The sequence below is a fragment of the Aedes aegypti genome, chromosome 2 (genome assembly GCF_002204515.2).
Source record: "Aedes aegypti strain LVP_AGWG chromosome 2, AaegL5.0 Primary Assembly, whole genome shotgun sequence".
NCBI classification, from domain to species: Eukaryota; Metazoa; Arthropoda; class Insecta; order Diptera; family Culicidae; genus Aedes; species Aedes aegypti.
In genome coordinates, this window is record NC_035108.1 from 2931941 (window position 1) to 2959013 (window position 27073).

Consider the following 27073-nt stretch of genomic DNA (forward strand, 5'->3'; position numbering starts at 1 on the left):
ATGTTCTGATTTAGGTGGAAAAGCTTTCGCCAGGCCTGCTGCGATGGGGAACAGGGAGCGATTCGGGGGCCATTCGGGTGTTCGGTGCATTTTGCGAAACGATTGGAAAGATAGGGCCACAGGTTTCAATGTATTTGTGGGAGGGTTCGTGTGCGTCGGATTTTTCGTCCTTTTCTTGCTCGTCCTCGTCTGGCCGTCTGGACGGAATTTGGTCGACAGCCGACGTGGGTGCGCTCAAGCTTTTTCCAACGGGCGCGCTGCAAAAAAGTGAATTCGCAGAGACGTGGAGCTGCCACTGGAGAGTGTATGCGTGCGGAATCGATGCCAGGACGCGCGGGGAGCACGATTCTGACCCGACAGGATATGCTGCTGCTTCTGCTGCTCCTGGCTGGTGATGCTATCTTATGTGGAGGCTCGTGTGGAGCCCTCACTGTTTAGCGGTGGACGTTGCAGTTCAGTTCATCGGTGACGGTCTGGCGCGAAGGTTGTTCACTCTTCTTCCAGTTCCAGGACACCAGTTGTCTCTCACTCTTGATCGCCAAAATTTGTGAATAGTTTCAAATTAGAGGAAACAGCTGAATGAAAAAGTTCTAGTGTGAAGTTGTAAAGTCCAAATTTCCAGCCTTCTGCGATGGGTGGAACACATTGACACTTTATTCGTTGGCGAAGTTCGTTACATCATTGGCAAGAAAGGGGGAACGATTCGCGGAAGCGGAAATTGAGTTATATCTGTTTCGAGCGCAATAGACAAGTGCGTGGTAAAGTGAAAATATCGCTTTCCTGGAAGCTCTCAGTTCAGTGCTTACCGTAGTGGAGTTACCTATATTGAATGGAGTGTAATACGTCAGTAGTGGAACGAGAAGTAAAAGACCCTGCACGAAAAACAATCAAGTGTGCTTGACATTTTCCTCGGTGAATTCCTTTCTTCCGTTTCTAAGGAAAAGCAGGGCCTACTATTGTCAGAGCGAGTGAAGAGTGAGAGCAAGGGAAATGGCAAAAGATGGATTTTTTCCACCAGAGAAGGCGACCAGAGCGAAACCGGGTGTGATTTATTCAAGCTTCCATTTAAGATACAAGGTAAGATAAGGAAAATTTCTTGTTATTTTTTATTTCCTCGTTTCTTGGTCGCATGCACGGGTCAGCCTGCGGTGATAAGAAACTTGGACAAAAGCAGGGTGTAATTCAATGAAGTGTCGTACGGTTGGTTGGGTTGGGGGAGTCCATTTCTCAAAGGCTGGCCGAGCCACTGATAACAAGTCAAGTCAAAACGGAGGACGACTGCTGGGGTCAAAGAAGAGGGATTTGGTGATTAACGATCGTTTGAGTTGTCCACTTGGGTGCCCTCGTATGGGTTGTCAAGGAAACAACATCGGAGATTTCTTTTTCTCCCCTCAGCCTACTGCGGTTTCGAAAGGATGGTGACCATCGTGCGCACATCAAAGATACCCCACTAGGAAGGCCAGTACGGCGTTTATGGCTTATGATGCGATTGTCGTTACGGTTATGACAGGCAGACGAGGTCGTAAAGTTTTTTCCTTGTTTGAAATGAAAACTTTGGCAATTTCCTTCCGGCCCTGGTAGTGAGGGGGCGCAATTTGAGGCTTGAAAGCGGGTCATCTGGGATTGAAATAAAGAGGATTATGGGTCATTTTCCACAAAACCACAAGAGACTTATTGCCATTAATGAGTTGCTGCATGACTTTTACGACTGGGTGCATAAAATTATGGTTTAGTATCTTTTAATGGCCGGACGAAGTTTTGTGCCTAGGGCATAAAGGAAACTTAGTTCCAATCGATCAACGAGGGGAAGAAGGCTTCTTTTGTTGACTTACCGAAAGTACATTGGTGGTTTATGCTAAATGGTTGGAACAACAATGTAGCTCAACTGAATTCTACAACAAAAAACGAAATACTTGTTTTTAATTATGAATCGTGGTTTACGGCCAACCAGCCGAGTGGAAGTTTAACAACTACCGAAAAGCTAAACATTACATATAATTTGCAATTGGATTAGATGGACAAATTGATGTGAAGATTTGCGAAAAAGTTACACATCTTCTCAGTGAGAATCGAACTCACGACTCCCCGATCTCTAGTTGGGGCGCGTTAACCACTACGCCATGAGAGGACTCATGAACGCAGAAGTTAACCTGAATTCGATTTCAGCTCAATAATCACGTGGTCCTCTTTCGCAAAGTGCACCTCTTTCGGAAGAATTAGATGCCCATCCAAACACAACGCTTTCTATATATATCCAATGCCTAGCCCGAGAGCGCATTGTTTTTTAGGTATAGGAATAGCACACTACACTAGCCAGCAACTGCGCTGGCTGAGGTTTCTATTGTGTGGGCTTCCAATGGGTCGCGACGTTCTCAAACGTCGGTGCTAGTGTGCTATTTCTATACGTAGTGTAGTGTGCTATTCCTATACCTAAAAAACAATGCGCTCTCGGGCTAGGCATTGGATATATATAGAAAGCGTTGTGTTTGGATGGGCATCTAATTCTTCCGAAAGAGGTGCACTTTGCGAAAGAGGACCACGTGATTATTGAGCTGAAATCGAATTCAGGTTAACTTCTGCGTTCATGAGTCCTCTCATGGCGTAGTGGTTAACGCGCCCCAACTAGAGATCGGGGAGTCGTGAGTTCGATTCTCACTGAGAAGACGTGTAACTTTTTCGCAAATCTTCACATCAATTTGTCCATCTAATCCAATTGCAAATTATATGTAATGTTTAGCTTTTCGGTAGTTGTTAAAAAACGAAAGTTTAAGTAGATTTTGCAAAACAATCGGCAATGAAATTTCCGAAACGAACTTCAAAAATATTCTAATAATTGAGTTATGGAGTTATCTTTATTGTATGAACAGACAAGTATCCCTGTTACTTGCCATTTTCACTACATCTAGTTCATCTCGGGACCAACTGCTTTACTTGCCTTCCGAAGGAAGTCGTCACTATAACTTTTTTGTCATAAGTGACTATCTCGGGGATGGGATTCGATCCCAGGTCCTCGGCGTGAGAGGCGTGTATTCTAACCCCTACATCAGGTCCGTCCCCATTTCGAAAAATAATCAGGAAGAGACATTTTTGATTTATTTCATGGCATTAGCAATGTTTCTATAATAACATGTGTAAACGGCAGAATAACACTTTTAAACCAATATTGTATTATTCAACTGTAAAGGACAACCGAATAGCCAGAATGTATGTATAGTACATTCTGGTTATATGGGTGTCCTTTACAGTTGAATAATACAATATATAATGTATATTTGAATACGGTCTTCGGCAAAGTTGTAGCTGACTAATGCATCTAACAGTATCAGCATAGATCTAACCCTCAAGAGCACATGGGCAAGCACTATGACCGATTGGATGAATTGCTTGCTTTTCCCATAATAATCTCCATACAAACTTGTGAGGCTTGTGGGCTTGTGAAATCTTAGTGTTCATCCAAATGAGCTCAAGTTTTGGGAGAACACTCATAATTTGATCTAGAACCGAATAAGCGGTGTAGAGTAAACACGATTTTTTGAACTATCTCAATGTATACTGAAATCATCTTTTGCGTCTACATCTACACTCCCGTGAAAAAGTTTGGGTTGCCTCCATAAAAAACATACAAAAGTGTTCTGTCCATATCTCTGTAACTACACAGCCAATTTAACTCTCTATGGCGCATTCGAAGGGCAATGAGTTATTCTTAGTTCGTATATATTTTTCGTAAAACATTTCTTGAATTTGTATGTTTTTAAGGAAGTGAACCCAAACTTATGCACGGGAGTGTATGTGAAAAGTTTTACGTATAGAATGTTGCGAAAAGGCCTTATACGTACAGAATAGGAGGTTATATACGTGCATATTTTATATAACGAAAAATAGCATGCAATGTTAGTGTGCAGATTTTATTAGGAACTAAGCTGTACTCTTTTGCGATTTTATTTATGATAATACATTTTTTTTTAACAGCTGCTACGGATTGATCCGATTTACTTTGTACGAGTATACGGAATGAAACGAGATGTACATATGAACTCATAAAAGAGTGTTCTATGCGAGGAAGTTTAACGATCAAACGATTTCAGCCATAATGCACAACATTGAATCGGCTAATGTTACTACGGGATGAACTGTCAGTATATGAATTTAAGGTGATTTCGAAACCTTTCCAAACCATTTATGCTTATGACATTGAAATATTGAAGCTGTGGTCCCTTTTTCAAGCTGCGGCCCCGTACAATACAAGATCTACATAGATCCTTTAGTTCTTTGTTGATCCTTTGTTCTTTAAATTAAAGTTTATGAAAGCCTTCCTGAGCTTTCATAATCAATCTGCAGATTTCATTGGTAGTCACATCCGAAAGTAAAGTCTGTAATACCCCACAGACAATGCAAGGATTTAACTATGATCCTATAGAGTACACTATGCCTACTAAAAGTTTAGTCATTTTTCCAAAAAAAAAAAAAGAATTTATCATCTTGAAAAATTACAAAATATTTTCACAAGATTTGAAAGATTTCACTGGCTATCCCCAAGAATTTCTTCTGAATGCTCAAAATTATAACTAAAAAATGTTCGGCAAGCCTCGTTGGATAAATGTACGACTAGTGCTGAAAAATTGTTTATTTTGCAACTTGTTGCATAAATAATTATTTAGCAATTCCATTGAACACATTCTATTTTTCATTGAGAAGATGAATTATATACGTGCATATTTTATATGGCTTACTTTTCTTATCAAAAGAAGTATTACGGTTATGTTTTGAGTGTCATCAATTAAATATCCGATTTTTTTTTCAAACGGCATTCATATAATATCTATGGGTTTTTTTAATATCTTGTTAATTAAGTAGTTACTGATTCTATGCATTTGGGTGGTCTGGATCCAACGACGACGACGACAGTCAGGCTAAGGCCTGGGTGGCCTCTGCTGTACGTAGGAGACGTCTCCATTCGACTCGGTCCATGGCTGCCCGTCGCCAGGCACGCATTCTGCGAAGGGTGCAGATCGTCCTCAACTTGATCGACCCATCTTGCTCGCTGCGCACCACATCGTCTTGTGCCGGTCGGATTGTTTTCGAGAACCATTTTCACCGGGTTGGTATCCGACATTCTGGTGACATGCCCGGCCCACCCCAGCCTCCCAATTTTTGCGAGGTGGACAATGGTTGGTTCTCCCAGCAGCTGGTGCAATTCATGGTTCATCCGCCTTCTCCACCTTCCGTCTTCTATCTGCACTCCACCGTAGATGGTCCGCAACATCTTCCGTTCGAAAACACCAAGGACGCGTTGATCCTCTGCACGTAGGGTCCATGTTTCGTGCCCACAGAGGAGTACCGGTCTAATCAGCGTCTTGTTGATGGTCAACTTCGTGCGATGGCGAACTTTGCTCGATCGGAGCGTTCTGCGGAGTCCAAAGTAGGCACGATTTCCAGCAATGATGCGTCTTTGGATTTCTCTGCTGGTGTCGTTGTCGGCGGTTACCAGTGAGCCCAAGTACACGAATTCTTCGACAACCTCGATTTCATCACCGTCAATATGAACTCGAGGTGCGTGCCGTGTCTTCGCTTGAGCCCCTCGCTATCATGTACTTCGTCTTTCGACACGAAAGGCCATCACCTTGCCGTAACCATCTGCGAGATTCGAAGGGACTCGAGAGTGTCCCTGATACTCGGACTACGCACATCACTCGCTCCATCGTCGCCTTGATCAATCTTATCAGTTTTTTCGGGAAACCGTATTCGTGAATAATCTGCCATAGCTGTTCTCGATCGATTGTATCATAGGCCGATTTAAAATCGATGAATAAATGATGTGTGGGTATATTGTATTCGCGGCATTTCTGCAACACCTGGCGGATGGCGAATATCTGGTCCGTTGTTGCTCGTTCGCGCATAAATCATGCCTGATATTGTCCAACGAATTCTCTAGCAATTGGTGATAGACGGCGGCATAGAATTTGGAGAGTACCTTGTAGGCGGCGCTCAAAATTGTGATGGCACGATAATTGGCGCAATCCAACTTGTTGCCTTTTTTGTAGATGGGACACACGACACCTTCCAACCACTCCTCCGGCAATACTTCCTCCTCCCAAATCTTGGAAATAACCCAGTGCAGCGCTCTTGCCAGTGCTTCACCACCGTATTTTAGCAACTCGCTCGGAAGTTGGTCCACTCCAGCGGCTTTGTTGTTTTTCAACCGTCTAATCTCCGTTTCTACCTCTTGGAGATCTGGAGGCGGAAGTCTTTCGTCGTCCGCGCGTGCTCGCAAAAGTATTTCCGTGCCACCTCCGCTACTGGCCACATCACCATTAAGGTGCTCGTCGTAGTGCTGCCGCCACCTTTCGATCACCTCACGTTCGTTCGTGAGGAGAATTGCGTCACAGTCTCTGCACATGTCGGCTTGTGGCACAAAGCCTTTGCGCGAACGGTTAAGCTTCTCGTAGAACTTCCGTGTGTCTTTAGCGCGGAACAGCTCTTCCATCGCTTCGCGATCTCGTTCTTCTTGATGGCGCTTTTTTCTTCGAAAGATCGAATTTTGTCTGTTCCGCGCCTGTTTATACCGTGCCTCGTTCGCTCTCGTGCGGTGTTGCAGCATTCTCGCCCATGCTGCATTCTTCTCATTCTTCAACTGCTCGCATTCGCCGTCGTACCAGTCGTTTCTCTGATTGGGGCCGCTGAACCTAGTGCTGCTGTTGCGGTGCTACCTATGGCGGATCTTATGTGCCTCCAGCCATCTTCAAGAGTGGCGGCGCCAAGCTGCTCTTCCGTTGGTAGGGCCACTTCCAACTGCTGCGCGTATTCTTGGGCTACTTCTGAGTCCCGTAACCGCTCGATGTTAAGCCGCGGCGTTTGGCTTCGACGCGAGTTGTTCACCGTCGAAAGTTTTGAGCTCATACATACAGCAACTAGATAGTGATCCGAATCTATATTCGCACTGCGGTATGTGCGAACATTGGTAATGTCAGAGAAGAATTTTCCGTCGATTAGAACGTGGTCGATTTGGTTCTCGGTTAGGTTCTCGGGTGATCTCCAGGTGGTCTTTGCGGGGGAAGAAGGTGCTTCGGACTACCATACCACGAGAGGCTGCAAAGTTGACGCATCGTCGGCCGTTGTCGTTAGATACGGCATGCAGACTGGTCCGCCCGATCACCGGCCTGTACATCTCCTCTCGTCCTACCTGTGCGTTCATGTCGCCAACAACGAGTTTCACGTCACGCGGAGAGCATCCGTCATAAATCTGCTCCAGCTGCGCGTAAAACGTCTCCTTCTCGTCGTCGGGTCTCCCTTCGTGTGGGCAGTGTACGTTGATGATGCTGTAGTTGAAGAAACGGCCTTTTATCCTCATCTTGCACATCCTTGCGTTGATCGGCTGCCACCCGATAACGCGTTGTCGCATCTTGCCCAACACTATGAAGCCAGTTCCTAGCTCATTTGTGGTGCCACAGCTTTGGTAGAAGGTAGCCGCTCGATGCCCGCTTTTCCACACCTTCTGTCCAGTCCAACAAAGTTCCTGCAGCGCTACGATATCGAAGTTACGGGGATGTAGTTCGTCATAGATTATCCTGTCGCAACCTGCGAAACCAAGTGACTTGCAGTTCCATGTTCCAAGTTTCCAATCGTAATCCTTATTTCGTCGCGTGGGTCTTTGCCGATTGTTCCGGGTCGTATTATGTCCTATGTTATTCGCAATAAGGTTTTTACGGGTGGCTTATTGGGCCTACGCCAACACTCCTGTCTCGCCGGAGCGCCATCGTGCCAGCTCTGTTTAACGTCCCAACTAACACTAGGATGATCGCGCTGATGGGGCTACCACCTTGGATTTAGCTGTGCGCGATTCAGCATTTCTTACTCAGCCGCTGGATACCAGAACAGACGCTGTTTGAGCCGCACCTCCTGGTGAACAGACGCTCGAGACGTACCTCCTCAATCTAGCTGATGTCAGAAGGACAACAGTGCCCAGGCTGCACTACCAGCTAAGTACGCAATCCTTAGCTGGCGGTCTTTGTCATCGTTTGACCCGTGGAAGCGTGAGGTAGGAACTTGTGAGGACCAGAGCTGTGTTTTTTAAAGCCAAACCGTTCGCATTTCAACTTGGAGAGGCACAGCAATATAACCCATGCAGCTAATCGAACACACACCATGAGAAATGCTGGCTGAGGTGGCATCATCAATCGATGGCTGCCAAGATTATTCGCCTGTTATTTCTCTAGAGTTGAGGTGTTGATTCATAAGTCTTGTAGAAATATGTGAAAATGTACATAAAATTACAAATGATAAACGGTATTATATATGTTATAAACTTTTTTCAATTTAAAGAGAAAAAAGTATTTGGTCTGTGATGTTTCATGAATGCTTGTTTAAATTGTAAATGATCACCATCCAACCAATTGGCAACATTGCTCATCAGCTGTTGAACTGATTCCTACCCATTTCCTCCCATCATTTTGTAAACAAACTTGTTGCAAGACTGAGCGTGACTTTCTCCAGTGGTTGTAATTTAATTGAATTAAAATGCCTCAGAAGAGGAAAGCACAAGAAGCAGCTTTGAATCGCGAGGAATCAAAGCGGATTGCGACAGTGAGTGAAGTGTATGAGAGGAGCGCGACGAACGGAAATCCGTCAGGTGATAGCGCACCATCCGGAAGATGCGTGCTACGAAAGTGACAAAGAAAGCTTAGTAGAAAAAATAAAATTCATAAATTAAATGAATAAAATTCAGAGACTTCATTAAATATTTTTTCTACATTTTACTAACCTTACTCAAAGGCATTGCAGATTGCGTAAAAATGTATTCTTTTCGGGAAATATTATCCTTCGAACCTAAATTACGCAATTATCAGCAAACTCTGTCCAATATTTTTTTTGAAAAACACTCGTTAAATCTTGTTCCATTAATAAACAGACGACTACGAAGTAATTACATATGATCAGTGGGCTTAGCTACTCGGAAATAACTGCTTCCTATTGCGTGTTAAAGTGGGTGCCTATGTGTCAAGACATGAGCTTAACGATGTTCTCAATTTTATTTCTTCTAAGAGCTTTGTCTGTTTGTCCATCAGTATCACACATTTGAATAAATTGTTACGACCAATTATCTTAAAGCCATGCTGGAGGTGTCTGGGTTCGATTCCCGATCGGTCTAGGATCTTTTAGTAATGGAAATTTCCCTGGGCAAATAAAGTATCATCGTACCTGTCACATGATATACGAATGCGAAGATGGCAACTTTGGCAAAGAAAGCTCTTAGTTAATATCTGTGGAAGTGCTCATAAGAACATTAAGCTGAGAGGCAGGCTCTGTCCCAGTGAGGACGTTATGCCAAGAAGAAGAAGAAATACTTGTTTTGTCTTATTCGAAACATATTAAGATAATAAAAATGCAGCATATGCATTTACAATAGTACTCAAGATCCTCATTTTGCATAAAAGTAAAGCACGTGTTTTCAATACTTTTCTTTCACACGCACATTCATACTGATTTCCTATTATTGACATACCAATACAGGCACATTACAGTCATTGATGATTGAAACTGAATTAAGTAGCGTTGAACGATATGTTTCTCTCGCGCGACTTTGTTCAAGTGCTTGGTCGAGAAACGGTTTGTACCATATCAGATCGAAAAAAAAAAAAGATTTGAGTGGTGGTGGTCCTATTGATCAGTGATTTTATCTTGCCAAATGACCCAAAACTCAAACAAATCATTCAAAAGTTATCTGCCAAAAATTCTTTTAGAGTCTTCCAAGAATTTTTACAGCGTAACTTCAACCCACAGAGTTGTTCTTAGTATTCCTCGAAGAAATCCGATGGAAATTCACCCATGAGTTTATTATGAGATTCTTGTAGAGTATTTTTAAGGTATTGCTTAATTTATCAAATATTCGTTGGTATTCCAGGAAAGATATTGCCCTCAGACTCAAAAGATCTCGCAGGATTCTACTGGATCTTCTCAAGGAATTATACTTGAAATTACTCTAGGTTTTTGTTCGAGATTTTCATCAAAATCCTCCCAAATTCGTTCAACTATTTTTTTATATACTCAGGATTTTTTTCTAGAATTCCTTCTTGGATTTTTTTGGCATGAACTCAACTAATTTTTCATAATAAATCGCTGTTAAATTGACTATTGTTAAGAAAACCACTAATTAAACTTTAACACTTCACTTCACTTTTGCAAAAGAAAAAATAAAATACTTAAAATCATTAGAAAGTTAAGTATCCATCTCGGGACAAAAAATCACCGGATTAAGATATTTTGGGATTTCCCGTTTCACGGGATATAAGTTCTGACGTTACTTACTTACTTTTGCTGGCTCTACGTTCTTCAAGACATAACCTGCGCCACAATGTTACGCCAATCAACTCGGTCCATGGCTGCTAACCTCCAGTTTCTCGATCGCCCCACACTTCCAAGATCCTGCTCCACTTGGTCAAACCACCTAGCTCATTGCGCTCCCCTTCGTCTTGTACCGGCCGGATTTGAGTTGAACACCATTTTTGCGGGATTGTTGTCCGGCATTCTCACAACGTGTCCCGCCCATCGTACTCTTCCAGCTTTGGCGACTTTCGTGATACTGGGTTCACCGTAGAGTTGCGCAAGCTCGTGGTTCATTCTTCTCCTCCATACGCCGTTCTCACATACTCCGCCGAAGATCGTCCTAAGCACACGTCGTTCAAAAACTCCTAGCGCTTGCAGGTCCTCTTCGAGCATTATCCACATCTCATGCCCGTAGAGAACTACCGGTCTTATTAGCGTCTTGTACATGGTACACTTAGTACGGAAGTGAAGTTTACCAGACCGCAAGGTCTTGTGGAGTCCATAGTAAGCACGACTTCCGGCGATGATACGTCTTCGAATTTCTCTGCTGCAGTTGTTATCCGACGTTATCATTAATCCGAGGTAGACAAATTCGTCCACCACCTCGAACTCATCCCCGTCGATCGTCACGTGTCTGCCTATGCGAGCTCTATCGCGCTCGGTTCCTCCAGCCAGCAGATATTTCGTCTTCGACGTATTTACCTTCAATCCAACCCGTTCTGCTTCACCTGGCTGGATTTAATGAAGATCGTGCCCCGCATGTTGAAGCCCGCCCGTTTCATAACACCTTCTAGCGCAATATTGAACAGGAGGCTGGAAAGATCATCGCCTTGTCGAAGTCCTTTGCGTGTTTCAAACGGGTCCGATAATGCACCCGATATCTTCACACAGCACTGTACACTATCCATCGTTGCTTTGATTAGTCTAGTCAGTTTCCCGGGAAAACCGTTCTCGTCCATAATCTTCCATAGCTCTTCGCGGTCGATGGTATCACAGGCCGCTTTGAAATCGATGAATAGGTGGTGCGTAGGGACTTGATATTCGCGACACTTTTGGAGGATCTGCCGCAACATAAAGATTTGGTCTGTCGTCGATCATCCGTCCACAAAACCGGCTCACACTGGGGCAGAATCGAAAAAACGCGGAAACAACCTGTAGTTCTTCGGAATGAAGAGATAGAGGTTTGGTGTCTTCAGCGAAAATGGTCCTTTCAATGAGACCGATTTTTTGACATAAAGTCATATATTTTTGTATTATTCGCATAAATGGCTCATATGCCATTTCGGCCAAATGACATTTTAGGTGTATGGTTTTTTCGGCAAAGTTGTTCATTGTTTTATGATGAAAATTATTGCTGAAGACGTCAAATTTCCAAGGCCTACTGTTTTTAAAATATAGACAATTTTTGAGAAAATGGTGCTCAAAAACGTAATATTTCAGTTTCGCATGTATTTTTTCAATTAAAATGCCATATATCGTCTATGACTATGTCATTTATTGGCATAAAGCAGATCTGGTAAAAATTGGATGGTAAAAATAATTTTTTTTTTGATTTTTCAAAGAATATTTCCAAAAAACAGGGATATTGCGTATAGGCCATTCTTGCGATCGGGCAAGTTCGGGCAGTTATTTTCATCGTCATCCACTTACGAAAGGTCAGAGCATTATTGTCTTTTAATTTCTAGGATATGATATTTAATATATTTTTTCTATGCGATCTGAAAGTATGCTAAGCTTATAAAAGGTTAAATTATTCTACATCACAATGAAGCAGTTTTCCAATGAAAACAAAATTTTAAAATAATAATTAACATTCTTGCGGTTCACTGGTAGCTAAATTCACTCAAATATGTGTTATATACATTGCCTTTACATTGCTCTATCCGCAAAAATGGTCTAAGCGCCAGACTCATATCATACCATTTCGGTCGAATGACAATTAAGGTATGTATATAATTTCTTCGGCAAATTTGATCGTTATTTTATGACATTAATTGCTAAAGATGTAAAATTTCCAAAGCCCACTATTTTTGAAAAATCGATAAAATTGTTTTGAGTACTATATTCGGTTTCTCCGTACTACGCTCAGTACCGAAGTTTGGCAAACTTGTGTTACACTTGCACTCGTTTGTTTGTTACACTCTCAGTATTTTATATGTTTGTATATTACCTAACCTGCCATCAAATTTTAGGCAAATGGAAGCGAAATGATCGTCTTTATTTCGTCTTTGATTAGAGTAAATGCATCTGTGCATTGCGATAAGTTTTCGTTTTGGAATCTTTGGCTGAAATCCAATATGATACGAGTACTTATGCACGCGGCATGAATAACTGTCCAACATAGAATATTCATCATTATTTGGAGCCTTTTTAATTGGAAAACTTCTACTTCAAGCATGTTTATAGCTGAGTCAACTTCCAGATAGCATTGAAAAAATATATTAAACATTATGCCCTTGGCAAAAATGGATAAGTGGATAGCGATAAAAACACCGGCCCGAACTTGACTGATCGCAAGAATATATACAATAACCCTGTTTTTTTTATTGAAACTTCCGTAAAATAATCAAACAAACAAACAGCTCTATTTCATGCCAAGAAATGACATAGGCCTAGATGATATATGGTATTAAAACTGAAAAATTTCAAGCAAAACAATAAATATTTTGTACAAAATTTCTTAAAATTTTGTCTGTTTGTCAAAATTAGTAGGCTTCGGAAATTTGACATCTTTAGCAATTATTTTCAGGATAAAATAACGATAAACTTTTCAGAAAAAAAATATAGCTACCTATATATCGAATCGAACGACATTGTTTGACATAATGAATCTGGCGCTTATGGCATTTTTACGAATAGAAAATACATAATCAATGTATGTAATACATATTTAAGTAAATGTAACCACCAGTAAACCGCAAAGATGTTAATTATTATTATGAACTTTTGTTTTCATTGGAAAACTGCTATAATAATTTTGAAACTTTTCATAAGCTTAGCATACTTCCTGATCGCTTAGAAAAAATATATCGAATATCATATCCTAGAAAATAATACTCTGACCTTTCGTAAGTGGATGCCGACGAAAACACCTGCCCAAAATTGCCCGATCGCAAGAATGGCCTATTCGCAATATCTCTGTTTTTTGGAAATATTCTTTGAAAAATCAAACAAAATTTTATTTTTACCATCAAATTTGTACCAGACCTGCTTTATGCCAATACATTTCATAGTCATAGTCGATATATGGCATTTTATGTGAAAAAATACAAACAAAACTCAAATATTACGGTTTTTAGCACCATTTTCAGAAAAAAATGTCTATATTTTAAAAACAGTAGGCCTTGGAAATTTGACGTCTTCAGCAATAATTTTCAGCATAAAACAATGAACAACTTTACCGAAGAAACCATACACCTAAAATGCCATTTGACCGAAATGGCATATGAGCCATTTATGCGAATAATACAAAAATATATGACTTTATGTCAAAAAATCGGTCTCATTGAAAGGACCATTTTCGCTGAAGACACCAAACGTCTATCTCTTCATTCCGAAGAATTACAGGTTGTTTCCGCGTTTTTTCGATTCTGCCCCAGTGTGCGGCTTGATAACTTCCCACAAATATGCTTGCCAGTGGCGATAGACGACGGAAGATGATCTGGGAAAGCACTTTATAGGTTGCGTTAAGAATGGTGATCGCTCGATAGTTCTCACATTCTAACTTGTCACCCTTTTTGTATATTGGGTACATTATTCCCTCCTTCCACTCCTCCGGTAGCTGTTCTGTATCCCAGATCCTGGCTATCAATCGGTGCAGACAAGTGGCCAACTTGTCCGGGCCCATTTTAATAAGTTCCGCTCCAATACCATCCTTTCCAGCTGCTTTGTTGTTCTTGAGCTATTTGATAGCATCCTTAACTTCACCTAACTCCCACAGAGTTGGCACGTCTCCCTCATCCGCCGTATTGATGAAGCCATTCCTCCTGCTGTCTTGATCTTCCTCCTCTGCGCCGTTTAGGTGTTCATCGTAGTGCTGCTTCCACCTTTCAATCACCTCACGTTCGTCCTTCAAGATACCACCATCCTTATCCCGGCACATTTCGGCTCGCGGCACAAAGCCTTTGCGGGATGCATTTAGTTTCTTGTAGAACTTACGTGTTTCTTGAGAACGATACAGCTGTTCCATCTCTTCGCACTCCAACTCTTCCAGGCGGCGCTTTTTATCCCGGAATAGATGGGTTCGCTTCTGTTTGTTTTATCCCGGAATAGATGGTCTTCGCTTCTGTTTGTATCGTTCCACGTTTTGACGGATGCCTTGCTGCAGCATCATCGCCCGCGCTGCATTCTTCTCGTCCAAAACCGTCCGACACTCCTCGTCGAACCAACCGTTCCGTCGATTTCCTTCCACGAACCCAACGGCACCTTCCGCTGCGTTGTTTATGGCTGCTTTGAGACTACTCCAGCAGAGGGGCTTCGGTGAGCTCTCCCTCTTCCGGCAACGCTGCTTCAAGGCTTTGCGCGTAATCAGTTGCGACTTCGGGTAGCTTGAGTCGTTCTAGATTATACCGTGGCGGGCGTCGGTACCGAATGTTGTTTACAACGGAGACGCACTTTAACCGTCGCTAGGTAATGGTCCGAATCGATGTTTGCGCCGCGATAAGTTCTGACGTCGATAATGTCAGAGAAGTGTCTTCCATCAATCAAAACGTGGTCGATTTGCGATTCAGTTTGTTGGGGTGATCTCCAGGTGTACCGATACGGGAGGCTGTGCTGGAAGTAGGTACTACGTATGGCCATGTTTTTGGAGGCGGCGAAATCAAAAGCCATTTTCGTTCGTAAGCTGGTGAGCGCTGAACTTCCCTATAATCGGTCTAAATTCCTCCTCCTGGCCAACCTGAGCGTTGAGATCTCCGATAACGATTTTGACATCATGGCTTGGGCAGCCGTCGTATTCACGTTCCAGCTGCGCGTAGAAAGCGTCCTTATCGTCATCGTCACTTGCTAGGTGAGGGCTGTGCACGTTGATAATGCTGATATTGAAGAAACGGCCTTTGATCCTCAACTTGCACATTCTGTTGTCGATTGGCCACCACCCAATCACGCGCCTCTGCATTTCGCCCATCACGATAAAAGCTGTGCCCCCCAGCAACACACATGTTATAATTCTGTATTATCAACTGATATATGATCAAAACTAGTCATATTTAAGCTGATAATACACAATTATAACATGTGTGTTACTCGGGCCAGCTCATGTGTGTTGCCGCAGCTCTGGTAGATGGTATAACCATCCCTATACGTATGTACCGTCGATCCTTTCCAGCAAACCTCCTGCAGCGCTACGATGTCGAACTTGCGGACCCTCAATAATTCTGAAAGAATGCGGGTACTTCCCAAGAAACAGAGAGACTTACAGTTCCATGATCCGAGTTTCCAATCGTTAGTCCGTTTTCGATGCCTGGGTCTATGCCGATTGTTCCGGTCCGAATTTACATTGTATGCTTCCTGTACTGATGATTTTTACGGCTGGCTTGTAAGGCTTGTACCAACCCCCTGTCTTGCCGGAGGATCATCGTGCACAGCACTGTTTAGAGTCCCACGCTGGCACTAGGACGATGATCAGCCGCTCCTAACATGGAGAACAGACGCTGTTTTGAGCCGCCCCTAACATGGAGAACAGACGCTCTGATAAGCTACACCCTCAGAAGAGAGGAGCCCCCCTTCCCTGTCAGCATACGACCAAGGTCCCACCAGGGTTGGTTACCCGATCTTCCCTACGGTTACTCGTACCCCAGGCGGCACCACGGGGAGGTAGGGATAGGAGTTACTGGACAAGAGGCTAAGGACCACAAATGGGAACTATTTTATACCTGCAGGTACGCGAAGTATCAATGGTACGCATTGTCCAGTCATTTACCCCCCAAGTTCTGACGTTCCTAGAATCTAATCTCGGGCTTCCCGAAGTGATCTACCTCGATTAAAAAAAGAAAAGCGTAATAAATGAAAGGGAATAAATAGATTACTGTTTTAATGTTTTTATGAAAAGACCAAATGTTTAATTGTTCAATTGTAAAGGTTGTTTATTGCACTCTTCCAAGTCAATCTCAAAGTTTCCTAAACTTCTATTAATAATATTCAGTAATAAACTTTTAGCATAATCCATTACAATACCTCCTACATAATTTATATTATGAAGATTTTGAAAAAAGAAATCCAGAAATTAGTCGAGGTTAACTATGATTTTTCTTTAGTTACTTCATCAGAATGAAATAGTCATATATAAAATACAATATGTTAAAACTTTGTATCTTGGAAAATTACTATGTACACTCCCGTGCAAAAGTTTGGGTTCACCCCGTTAAAAACATACAAAAGTGTTCTGTCCATATCTCTGTGATTACATGTCCAATTGAAACTCTTCAAGCCGCATTCGAAAGGCAAAGAGTTATTCTTACTTCGTATGTATTTTTTCAACAACACTTTTTTAATTTTGTATACTAAATTTAAACTTAAAGTTGTGACATTTTTCAAAAAACACACTGAAAAATCATATCTAATTTCCTCAGCATTGGGTCGATCAAAATTTTAAATCAAAGTGTCATTAGAATCGTAATCTTATATTCTTTGAAGAGACCCCACGAAATTTTGGCGGGAAAATCTGGAAAGTATTCAAAATCAATGAAACAGTCAGAAAAGTCATCGTGCAAAAGTTTGAGTTCACCTCTCAGTATGATGCAAATCGTGCAAAAGTTTGGGTTCACCAGAGCCGCACGCACATCATTTTTGTCAATATCTCTGCCATTTTTCAACCGATTTTAAAAGTTTAAAGCTTTTTTGAGCGCAAATAATGGCGCGTACATGATTGGTTTGAGATTTCACAGATTTAAGTAAGTTCAGGTGAACCCAAACTTTTGCACGATAACTTGACTGACTGTTTCATTGATTTTGAATACTTTTCAGATTTTTCCGCAAAAATTTCATGAGTGCTCTTCAAAGAATATAAGATTACGATTCTAAAGACACCTTGTTTTAAAATTTTGGTCGATCCAATGCTGAGGAAATCAGTAATGTTTTTTCAGTGTGTTTTTTGAAAAATGTCACAACTTTAAGTACATATTTTGTATACAAAGTTCAAAGAATGTTTTTGGAAAAATACATACGAAGTAAGAATAACTTTTTGCCTTTCGAATGCCGCTTAAAGAGTTTGAATTGGACGTGTAATCACAGAGATATAGACTGAACACTTTTGTATGTTTTTGAGGGGGTGAACCCAAACTTATGCACGGGAGTGTATCTCTTTATATTTGAGGGCATTAGAAGCAAAAGGATATAAGTAAATCTGCTGTTGATAAAACGATTTTGATGTTTTTCGACTATTATCCTTTTCATACAAATTGTATGGAAACTCAAAAAACAAGCCAATTTTCTACCAAATATAAATTGTTTTGTGGTGGATGGAGAAATCACCTAAATTGCCGGTGGAAAAATTATAAATTTACCTGTATACTTGTCTCAAAACCTACCAAAATGTCACTTACATACTAGATTACACCCCTTTTGCGTTTGGGCCCCTCATTTCATTGTGAAAACATTGTATTGTTGAAATTTTACTTCATTTCAACAAAAAAAACTTGTTGTATTGGAAATTTGATAAATCCTGAAAAAAAAAAACAGTTCACAAATTTTAGTAAACAGGGCGTGTAGAGATCTCGTTGAAAAATAAATTTGCTTATCGCTCGGCAGTCTTTCTCGGGAAAAAGTTTTAAAGAATGTCGAATTTGGCAAATAAACCCGTATGTATATGTGTGTATTCTGTCAAATTAAAAAAAATATGACGCTGTTCGATTTGGCAACATATCAGTCAAGTTGCCAACATGATGATGATAGAGATATTGAAAATTGCAAATGGAATATGGACTGTCATGTCACTTAAAAGTGTTTAAACCTTATCGGGTTGCACCAGAATTGGAGATCAGTACCTACTAACTAATCAAACGTCCGATCAAAATGTGTTCTTCATCAAAGTTGTTGAAAAATATCACTTTAGGAGAATGATTATAAATCTTCGAGCAGTTTAGTGATATTCCCATGAGCAAATGAAAACCGATTTTAGTTCTATACCATTTAACTTAACTAGAGTTTGTATCCTTTGACAGATACGCGTGTTCCGATCTCAACTGTAAGGCCGCCTTCAGTATAATACACGACACTGAAGATGACCTTACAGTTGAGATCTAAATATCTGTCAAAGGACGCAAACTCTAGTGAAAGTAAATGGTATAGTACTAAAATCGATTCTCATTTACTTTAGGAGAGGCTGTTGAAATTTACGTAGAATATTATAATGAAGAGTTGGAGGGCTAAATACAAAAAGTGGACCTTTTTCATAGTTATAAAATGACACAATCTTTAGATGGCGTGTCATAATTCATTTTCATTTCTCGAAATCATGTCAAATTATCGACTTTGAATGTAAATTTTAAGTTCTCGAATTGTATAAATCAATAATGAAAAGCTCCATCTTTATAGACATCTGTGCAATTTCGATCGTTCCCATTAATAACCTTATTAGCCAGTTCAAATTGCATGATCATCAATGCATTGATGCTCATGTTCTTTATAGGAACTCCTGGACTACGGCAGTTGCTTATTATAAAAATGAGAGGAAGAAAAAAAAGAAACTTTATTCTCTATTCTAGAAGATAAACTTCTCCAACTATTCTTATTAATATTTGCTCGAATACGTGCAAATGGATTTCATCTGTCTCAGACACCCACCTCTCACTCAATTACGGTATGCATAGCGCATAAGGAGAAATAAGCGTTGTGACAATTTGACCCGTGGCACACCATTCTAACCTGATTTGTGGTGCACTGTTTTGGATGCAGCGTCGACATCTTTTCGGTTGGCTGCTAGTTATGGCTACCAAAGCAAGCATCGGATTGGAGTCCGTTGTCAGCGAACCGAATTTCACGTATCAGTTCGGTCGCCCACTTCTCGACTTTGTCCATGGCCTGCTGCGATGCCAAGTGCCATGGTTACGAGGATTCGGTCTGCCAAATCTCAGCGGTCGAACGATGCTGAGTGTGGTTCCCTCCAACCGGAAGAGGTTCTGTTCGTTCCCCGGCAGACACACGATGCGGATATTTTATATTTTATAATGCATCGGTATCGCTTTTTATATGGGCACGGGCAGAGAGGGGTAAACGAGCTATATAAATTTATACGCTTCCAGCAGGATGAGCTTTCCCGTTGAAGCACAGAACCATGACGGACTGCTTGGATGTGAACGGCGAGGACCGGAGGACGAGCTCCACCGTAAACATAATGTGTAATAACAAATCGAAAATACATTCACTTTCGTGACTTTCTTTCCCGATTTCCTCCGAGGTAGGAGACCATTCTGGGAATCGGTAGGGAATGATCCAAGTAGGCTACCGTCGTAGGAAGCAGGCGGTACTCGTTCCCTTTGGGGCAAAAGAGGGAACAAATTTGTCCGTCCTGGGTACCCGAGTAGGAACGAATAACTCATACCTTTCTATGCATACCATAGTCGTATACCGTAGTTAGGTATTGTTTAGTAGTCCAGGTATTGTCCACAGTTCAATGGTATTATTATAGTATTGAACATATTGTTAAAATCTATGAAAAAAACCTCATGGAGGTATTCGAAAGCCACTGAGAACTGTTCTAGGTGTTAGCATTAGGTATTCACTGTTGTTTGAAAATTCATAATGTTTCATTTAAGAATTGAAATACTTGATCCAATTATCAATTTAGAGTTTTTTGCAGAATATGCATGAGTTATTTTACCTCTTATCATACCTTATTATCTTTCATATCCTATTCAGGTGGTAAGCATTAAAAATTATCTGATATAAAATACCTTAGCTTGGTATTCAGCAGCAATTTTCTTCTGCTCGGGTACCGGCTATGTGTGAGTGATGGCGAAAAAGTGGAAGGATCTGGAAAATTTGCTTTATTTGCGATTTTATTCGAAAATTTATGGAAGCTTCTCGTTTTATTCCAGTTGGTGCTCTGCCGGTAAACATTTTTATCGAACGCTGATGATGTGGCCTTCCGTTATTTGTGCTGCTGGATGCAGTTTCCGTCGGTTTCTGTCGCTTTTTCTCGTCGCTTCTCGGCCCGTTTTGAGTTACGTGATTCGAAGTTCGTTAGGATGTGGACTCACGTTTCCGGTTGGGTTGCGACGGTTTTGTTTTCTTATTTCTTGGTTGAGAGCACGTGATTTGATAGTTAAAATAGAGCATTGCATTGGTATCTTACCATGGTGTTGTGAGATGCTATGGAATTGTTAGCTTAAGATGCAAATGTTTGGCCATTGTTTTTCTATTTCGAAAATACAACACAATAACTTAATTTGAATATGTGAATTATTGTCTAACATGGATTGTCATCATTCACTTCGACATCGTTTTTTTTCTCAGATGAGATGTTTGAAATTTTGCAATTATTAATGCAAATCAATATGGCCAAATGAGCTCTGCTTATTAAAGCATATCTGTGTCATATTAGAAAAGTAGGCATTGAGAAAAGGCGCCCCTAAAGTTTGAATTTTTTCTTCTCGTATAAATTTGCATAATTTTCTAATACGTTTCTGCATGCCATTTTGATTTAGCACCACTTCACAGATAACTCATTTTGCTTCTAATGATCAGCAAAAAAAAACAAAACACAATTCTAATTTTGCACTGGTTATTTGGGTTAAATATTCACACAGAGACTGTTCAGTGTCATGTACTAGAATCTGTGGAGTTCGGAATCGAAGTGAGCAAACGGGAGCCCCACGAAGAACTTGACATTTCACTCTGATGTTACTATAGGAGTGAGTCGTCGAAGTTGTTCCATGCCTACTAGATCGTTTGATGTGCGATTCAATGCTACATTATTCTAATATAGGCTTTTGATTGTCGCCCATCATAACAGGTTTAGAAGCCAAGATCCATAACAATGTTTATTCAGTGCCACACATCCTCCCTCTTCTCCGGAATGAAAATTTTTGAAGTGATTGAAGACTCAACATTTTGTTTAATCCCACATGTTTAATGAAACTTGGTCTGGGATATTAAAACGTCTCTATTCTATAATTCAAAGGTTTCCATGCATGAAAACCGTCATGACTATAGAAAAGGCATTCAAGAATCAAATGTCCTACGTCATCGCAAATGCTTCTAAGAGGTTAGGATATATCTTCCACATAGCTAAAAACTTCACCTTTATATACCGTACACCCCCGTTAATTTGAACGATAACTCATGCAAACCATCGGGGTTCATTTTTAATTTGAACTTCTAGTCACCCTAGAAACGTGTTTCTGGTCACCTCTTTCACTGTTTTGTTTTGATTCTGCGTTCCGTTCCACAGCGTTCCATTCCACCTTACTCCGTCCCATGAGCTAAATGACGTTTGAACCATTTTTAATCTGAACGATGTGCAAATTAGCGGGGTACCAATTAAAAAGTGTTCAGATTAAATGTGGTCAAACCAACGGGGGTGCCCGGTATTTTCTCAAGTATCTCAATTGTTTACTTGTGCATGTGACTTCGGAATATTTTTCCGCTGTATGGTACCCCCTCAATCAGAACGGCGTTCAAAATATTGATTGGCTGAATGTCTTTTCCATTCATTAGATCCGGCAAGCTAATTCTACGCTACAACAGTATCTAAAACGAACTAATTTTAGACAAAATATTGCTATTAATGGACTGCATTGCGTGTTCAACAGAGTAGCATCTGCGTTTGACTTTCATCTTGCTAAACATACAAACCGCAATACTCACTCAAAAATTTGTTTGACTTTACTTGTTTAGTATATACCTTGTTCTTTCGTAACTTTCGTCTTGCCATCAAGTTGGCTGTAGTAAAACACCATGCCATCCCCTATACAAAATGAAACATAAGTCTTATCCCGATTTCCTGAATTTTCCGGAGACATTCTCTAACTTTCTCTTCGCATGAACATGTCGCATCCCTTGTCGAATTCAACAGTAAAAAAAGGATGTCAATTCGTGATCCGTTCTCAAGTTATTTCATGACATATAAACACCACTCCATTTTTTTCATATAGATGTAAGATACTACACATTATCCTTACATTAACGACCGCCAGTCGCGCACGCATGTGAGTATCGCTTTTGCTAGGAACAAATATGCGACCACCAGTCGCACTAGCAACATCAATAACACTTGCTAATAACAAATTTGCGACCACCAGTCGTAATAGAAAGTGAACACCACCATTGCTTATAACACATATGCGACCACCAGTCGTGTTAGCAACATCAATAACACTTGCTAGAAACAAATTTGCGACCACCAGTCGTGATAGCAAGTGAACACCACCATTGCTTAGAACAAATATGTGACCACTAGTCACGCTAGCAGCATCAATAAAACTTGCTAAGAACAAATTTGCGGCCACCAGCCACGTTAAGAACTTATTCTCGTTGCAACCACCAGTCGGGTTAAGGGCATATTTTTTTATTGCAACCACCAGTTACATTAAGGACATTTTTTTTTCGCAACCATCAGTCGTGTTAAGAACATTTTTTCATAGCAACCTCCAAACTTATTTTTAAATAAAATTACTATTTTTTTGTTTGTGGATTATTACATTTCAACAGCCACTGTATAATAGTATTATTAGTAGAAAAGTATTTTATTTGCCTCAAAACAATAGTCATATGATACATGGTGCTAATTAAAAAAGGACATAGGGTAATAATCAGCTCGATCTTACTGATTATCGATGAAACTTTTTTTTTACCGAATCAGTCAGCTTTATATTCAAGCTGTTAAGTGAGACATTGTACTGAAGCAAGGGTTAAAGACAACAATTTTTCAGACTCACCAACATTCAATTTTCATTCGATTCATTTCAATTCTATAGAAATATAACCACAGAAAGTAAACAAATAATTTCTTTCGAAATAGTAAATACCAAAGGATTTGTAATTGTGCGGAGCATTCGCACATATTCCGTCCTGCGGTAGCCGCATAGATCTATCGCAGGCTTGAGAATCTTTCCTTAAGGTGAAGATGAATCGAAGCCAAACCTCAAATTTTCAAGAGCACAAATCTGGAGAACCGAACACCCGTTTGTGCTGAAAACTTAATCGATTGATCACCACCAGCTAGTGACCAATCGATTAAGTTTTCAGCTTAAACGAATTTTTGGTTCTCCAGATTCGTGCTCTTGAAAATTTGAGGTTTGGCTTCGATTTATATTCACCTTAAATGAATTAAATCATTCAATCACAACAAAGTAGTATAACAAGATGCAAAAAACAACAGTCGTCGGTGTGGTTTCCAAAGTATTCTTGCATTCGATTGATGATGCTACGTAAAAATCAATAATATGGCAGCTGCGGTAGCTTTCTGTTCAACCATAAAACGGAAAGTTATCTCTAAAATAGCAATTGAAATGAATATATAAAGACAAAATCGACGATAAAAACAGCACACATGCTACAAAAGAATTTCAAAATGCTACGAAACATATCAAATTTATTTTACAAATTTTGCACGGACATATCTAATCGACTCCTCTGGAAAAATAATTCTGCTCTAGAATTCTCTTTCCATTAAGCTTACCTTTTTTTCAATAAACCAATGCTATAAAATAAGTTCCCGTTTTTGGCAGAATGTTTACTTTGTATCTGAGATGAATTTGCCCTAGGGTTTTTAAAATGAATATAATTTTTAATTGAATAAATTATTCTGAAATAGTGTATGTACTTTTGTCAAACATGTATATTCGACTATTTCAATCAAATAAATCTGTTTGATTTTTTTTTAAACCACAACAAAAGAAAACCTTTCGAAAGCACTCTTGCGCAATTGAAACTGTTGAGAAGATGCTGGTTTAGAGCAAGAAATACTGGTTCAACGTGTAGTGCAGCGGTTAAATAATTTTCTTTTTTTTTCCTCAGTCAGCCGTAGTATTTTTTTTTAACTGTTCTCAGAAAACAATAATTTTCCCTACTTACAGAAATCCTTATTTTTTCAAATCTTTCTCAGGCTGAAAATTTACTCCACAATCACTCCACAAACACTGACTTTCACACGCGGTGTCGGAACAAACACATTGTCCTGTGGACACTCCCGTTTGCTAACAAATTCAGGCTCTCGAGAAACACGAAAATTAGTTTTCAATTCTGGCAGGTTCGCCAAATGTGGAGTTCGGAATCGAAGTGAGCAAACGGGAGCCCCACGAAGAACTTGACATTTCACTCTGATGTTACTATAGGAGTGAGTCGTCGAAGTTGTTCCATGCCTACTAGATCGTTTGATGTGCGATTCAATGCTACATTATTCTAATAGGCTTTTGATTGTCGCCCATCATAACAGGCTTAGAAGCCAAGATCCATAACAATGTTTATTCAGTACCACACAGAATCGACTTGAAAAATCCATCGTTTTCACATATTATCAACTTAAACTAGATATTAAGTCATATTTCCCGTCCATCTTTGGTTGAAACTTAACAGCTTTTAAATTTTAAATTTAAGGTACTCATGTTTGACAGATCACAGTACACTTTCTATGGCATTCTAGATTTTGTCGAATTACTTTATGTGCCATAAAATTTTGAGCTACTGCAAGCAACATGGAAGTCTACGATGTCGTAGATGTCTAAGGATTCGTTTTTTTAGAAAATCATGTAATGTAAGATTTAAACATTTATTTTTCATGAAAAATAGTGAAGTTTATTTGTATCACAATTTTGTATTACCTACAACAATAAATAAATAAATTAGATTCAATAAAGACTAAACATAAAAAATAGCTTCATTTTGCGATAATTGTTTTTTGCATTATCAACACAAATATCTTTTCAACGACGATAATACTGATTGCATGGGATCAATGTACTTAAAATACTCTGGAGATCCCCTCTAGTGATCATAGTTATACCGTTGGGTCGTTGACGATAGCGCTCGGTTAAGCAAGTCACTTATGATGAGCCCCTGCAGCGGATTCTTCACCGGCAACGATGGCAACGATGGCAATGCAAGAGGTGAATACGTTGTTGTTTGGGGCGCATACGTCGTATGCGGTTCATACGTCGAATGTGGAGGATATGTCGTGTGAGGCGCATGTGTCGTATACGAAGCGTGGGTGTGAGTTTTGGTAGATTCGTGTCCACAGGGTTGCGGCTTGGTGTCGTACGATGGCCTGTACTGTTCGTACGATACGTACTTAGGGTAGTAAGTCGGATCGTACTTGGAATAGAAGGTCAGCTCTGGGTGTCCATGGTAGGCTGGATCTAGCTGCGCATAGTAGGCTGGTTCAGATTGTGGATTGTGGTACAGTTCGGATCTGGGGTAGTAGGCTGGTTGCGGCTGGGGTTCCGGTTGGTAATCGTACTCGGGGTAAGGATAAATACGGGGCCTATGCTTCTGCCAACCGCTTTGTTTCCCCGTTCGTGTTGCCTCGAGGGATGAATCTTCGATCATTCCTGTGTGAACAATATTCATTGTAAGTTTAACGTTGACACAATCGGTTTTTGAATGTTTAATTCAGTTTTTTTTTTTCAGAGAAAGTTCGGAAAGTTCTGAATTTAGCATTCTAACTACTATCTAAATTGCTTAGGAATTTGTTTTCACTTTATTCACCTTGATCAATGCGAGAATTACTTTCACCAGAAACCATCAAAGCAACGCATGCTGCGGTTATCAATTCAGTCCACATTTTCATAAGCTTAATTTTAGATATAAGTATCACGACACACACGTTTCTATTCACTGAATGGCTGACTGCAACTGATGGTTGGCTTCGGTTTGACTTCTGATTTTGTACTTATTCCTAGAACATGCGAAAATCGGCTCGCAAAAACTAATTCAGTGGGAAGTGAGCGGATGGTAAACTCTGGGGTACAAACGTGCATGCGTCATTGAAAAGGTAAACGGGATTTCAGCGGTTGGGCTAATTGACATAACGCCAGTGAAGGTTTTTCGAAATTTACCTGACCCTTACTTTGTGATACAACAAGTGTAGAACCACAGAGGAAGAGACGATGAACAAAATGTTGGTGTCAAAATCTTTTGCAACACAATTGGCTCAAAACTTACTTCGATACATGATATCAAGAAGAAAGCGAAATTGTAAATCTCAAATATGGAATTCTTTAATGCGTCATATCCGTATGTCTGTGGCGGAACGGAGCGGAAATCGTAACCGTCGAGTATCGGTCGATGGAGGTGTTGACTGCTTGCGTGGGAAAACCCAATTGCGGTGATCAAGATATGTTACGAAGTGGGAAAAATTGAACTGAGGGAACTTTCCCAATACATTCTTGTTCACCTTATCGTTGTGAGAACAATCAATTCTAAAACAGTAGTGAAATATTGTACGCAATATTTTAACAGTCTGTAAAATCTTGAATGTTTTACAGTCAACTCTCTCTAACTTGATATTTCTAAGCGCGATACTGAGTTATGGAACCATATTGAAAGTTAAGAGGCGAATGAACATGGCTGTTCAGAGCTTCTATAAAAAAAAAAACAAAAAGAAATTGAAAGCTGGTTTTCATGGCTACCTCGATGATCCCTTGTATCGCAGTTCAACAAATTTTGTGTTCTATAACCGGATACCTCCCTGACTTGATGACCTTTTCATTAGCGAGTTGATTGTGTATGGCAATGATTAAAGTTGGTCAAGTCATCAACCATAGACATAATGCTCCAATTATTTTTGTTGTGATTTATAGGAAACTTCATAGTTGCT

General features: G+C 40.3%; 2 protein-coding genes and 1 non-coding gene across 3 annotated transcripts in view; 1 reads left to right on the forward strand and 2 right to left on the reverse strand.

Annotated features, from left to right (window-relative positions):
• Positions 1–407: 407 nt before the first annotated feature.
• LOC110675282 overlaps positions 408–27073 on the forward strand; it is a 685744-nt gene continuing 659078 nt past the window's right edge. Inside the window, exon 1 of the mRNA XM_021839766.1 lies at positions 408–1077. Within this exon, the coding sequence (XP_021695458.1) occupies positions 991–1077 (87 nt within the window). The 5' untranslated portion in view covers positions 408–990. The remainder of the gene's footprint in view (positions 1078–27073) is intronic.
• Positions 2055–2128, reverse strand: Trnas-aga. The gene has a single exon. It is a non-coding gene; the product is annotated as a tRNA-Ser (tRNA).
• On the reverse strand, positions 25027–26108 carry LOC110675280 (adhesive plaque matrix protein-like). Its single transcript, XM_021839764.1, has 2 exons — positions 25963–26108; positions 25027–25805 (listed from the first exon to the last, which is right to left on the reverse strand). The coding sequence occupies exons 1-2, from the start codon at positions 26042–26044 to the stop codon at positions 25243–25245; spliced, it is 645 nt and encodes a 214-aa protein (XP_021695456.1). The 5' UTR covers positions 26045–26108; the 3' UTR covers positions 25027–25242.

Bases quoted from the DNA above. Each gene is read 5' to 3' on its own strand.
- LOC110675280 (XM_021839764.1), bottom strand. From the start codon at position 26,044: ATGAAAATGTGGACTGAATTGATAACCGCAGCATGCGTTGCTTTGATG. The intron at 25,806-25,962 runs GTGAATAAAGTG...TTGTTCACACAG, and splicing joins TAATTCTCGCATTGATCAAG to GAATGATCGAAGATTCATCC.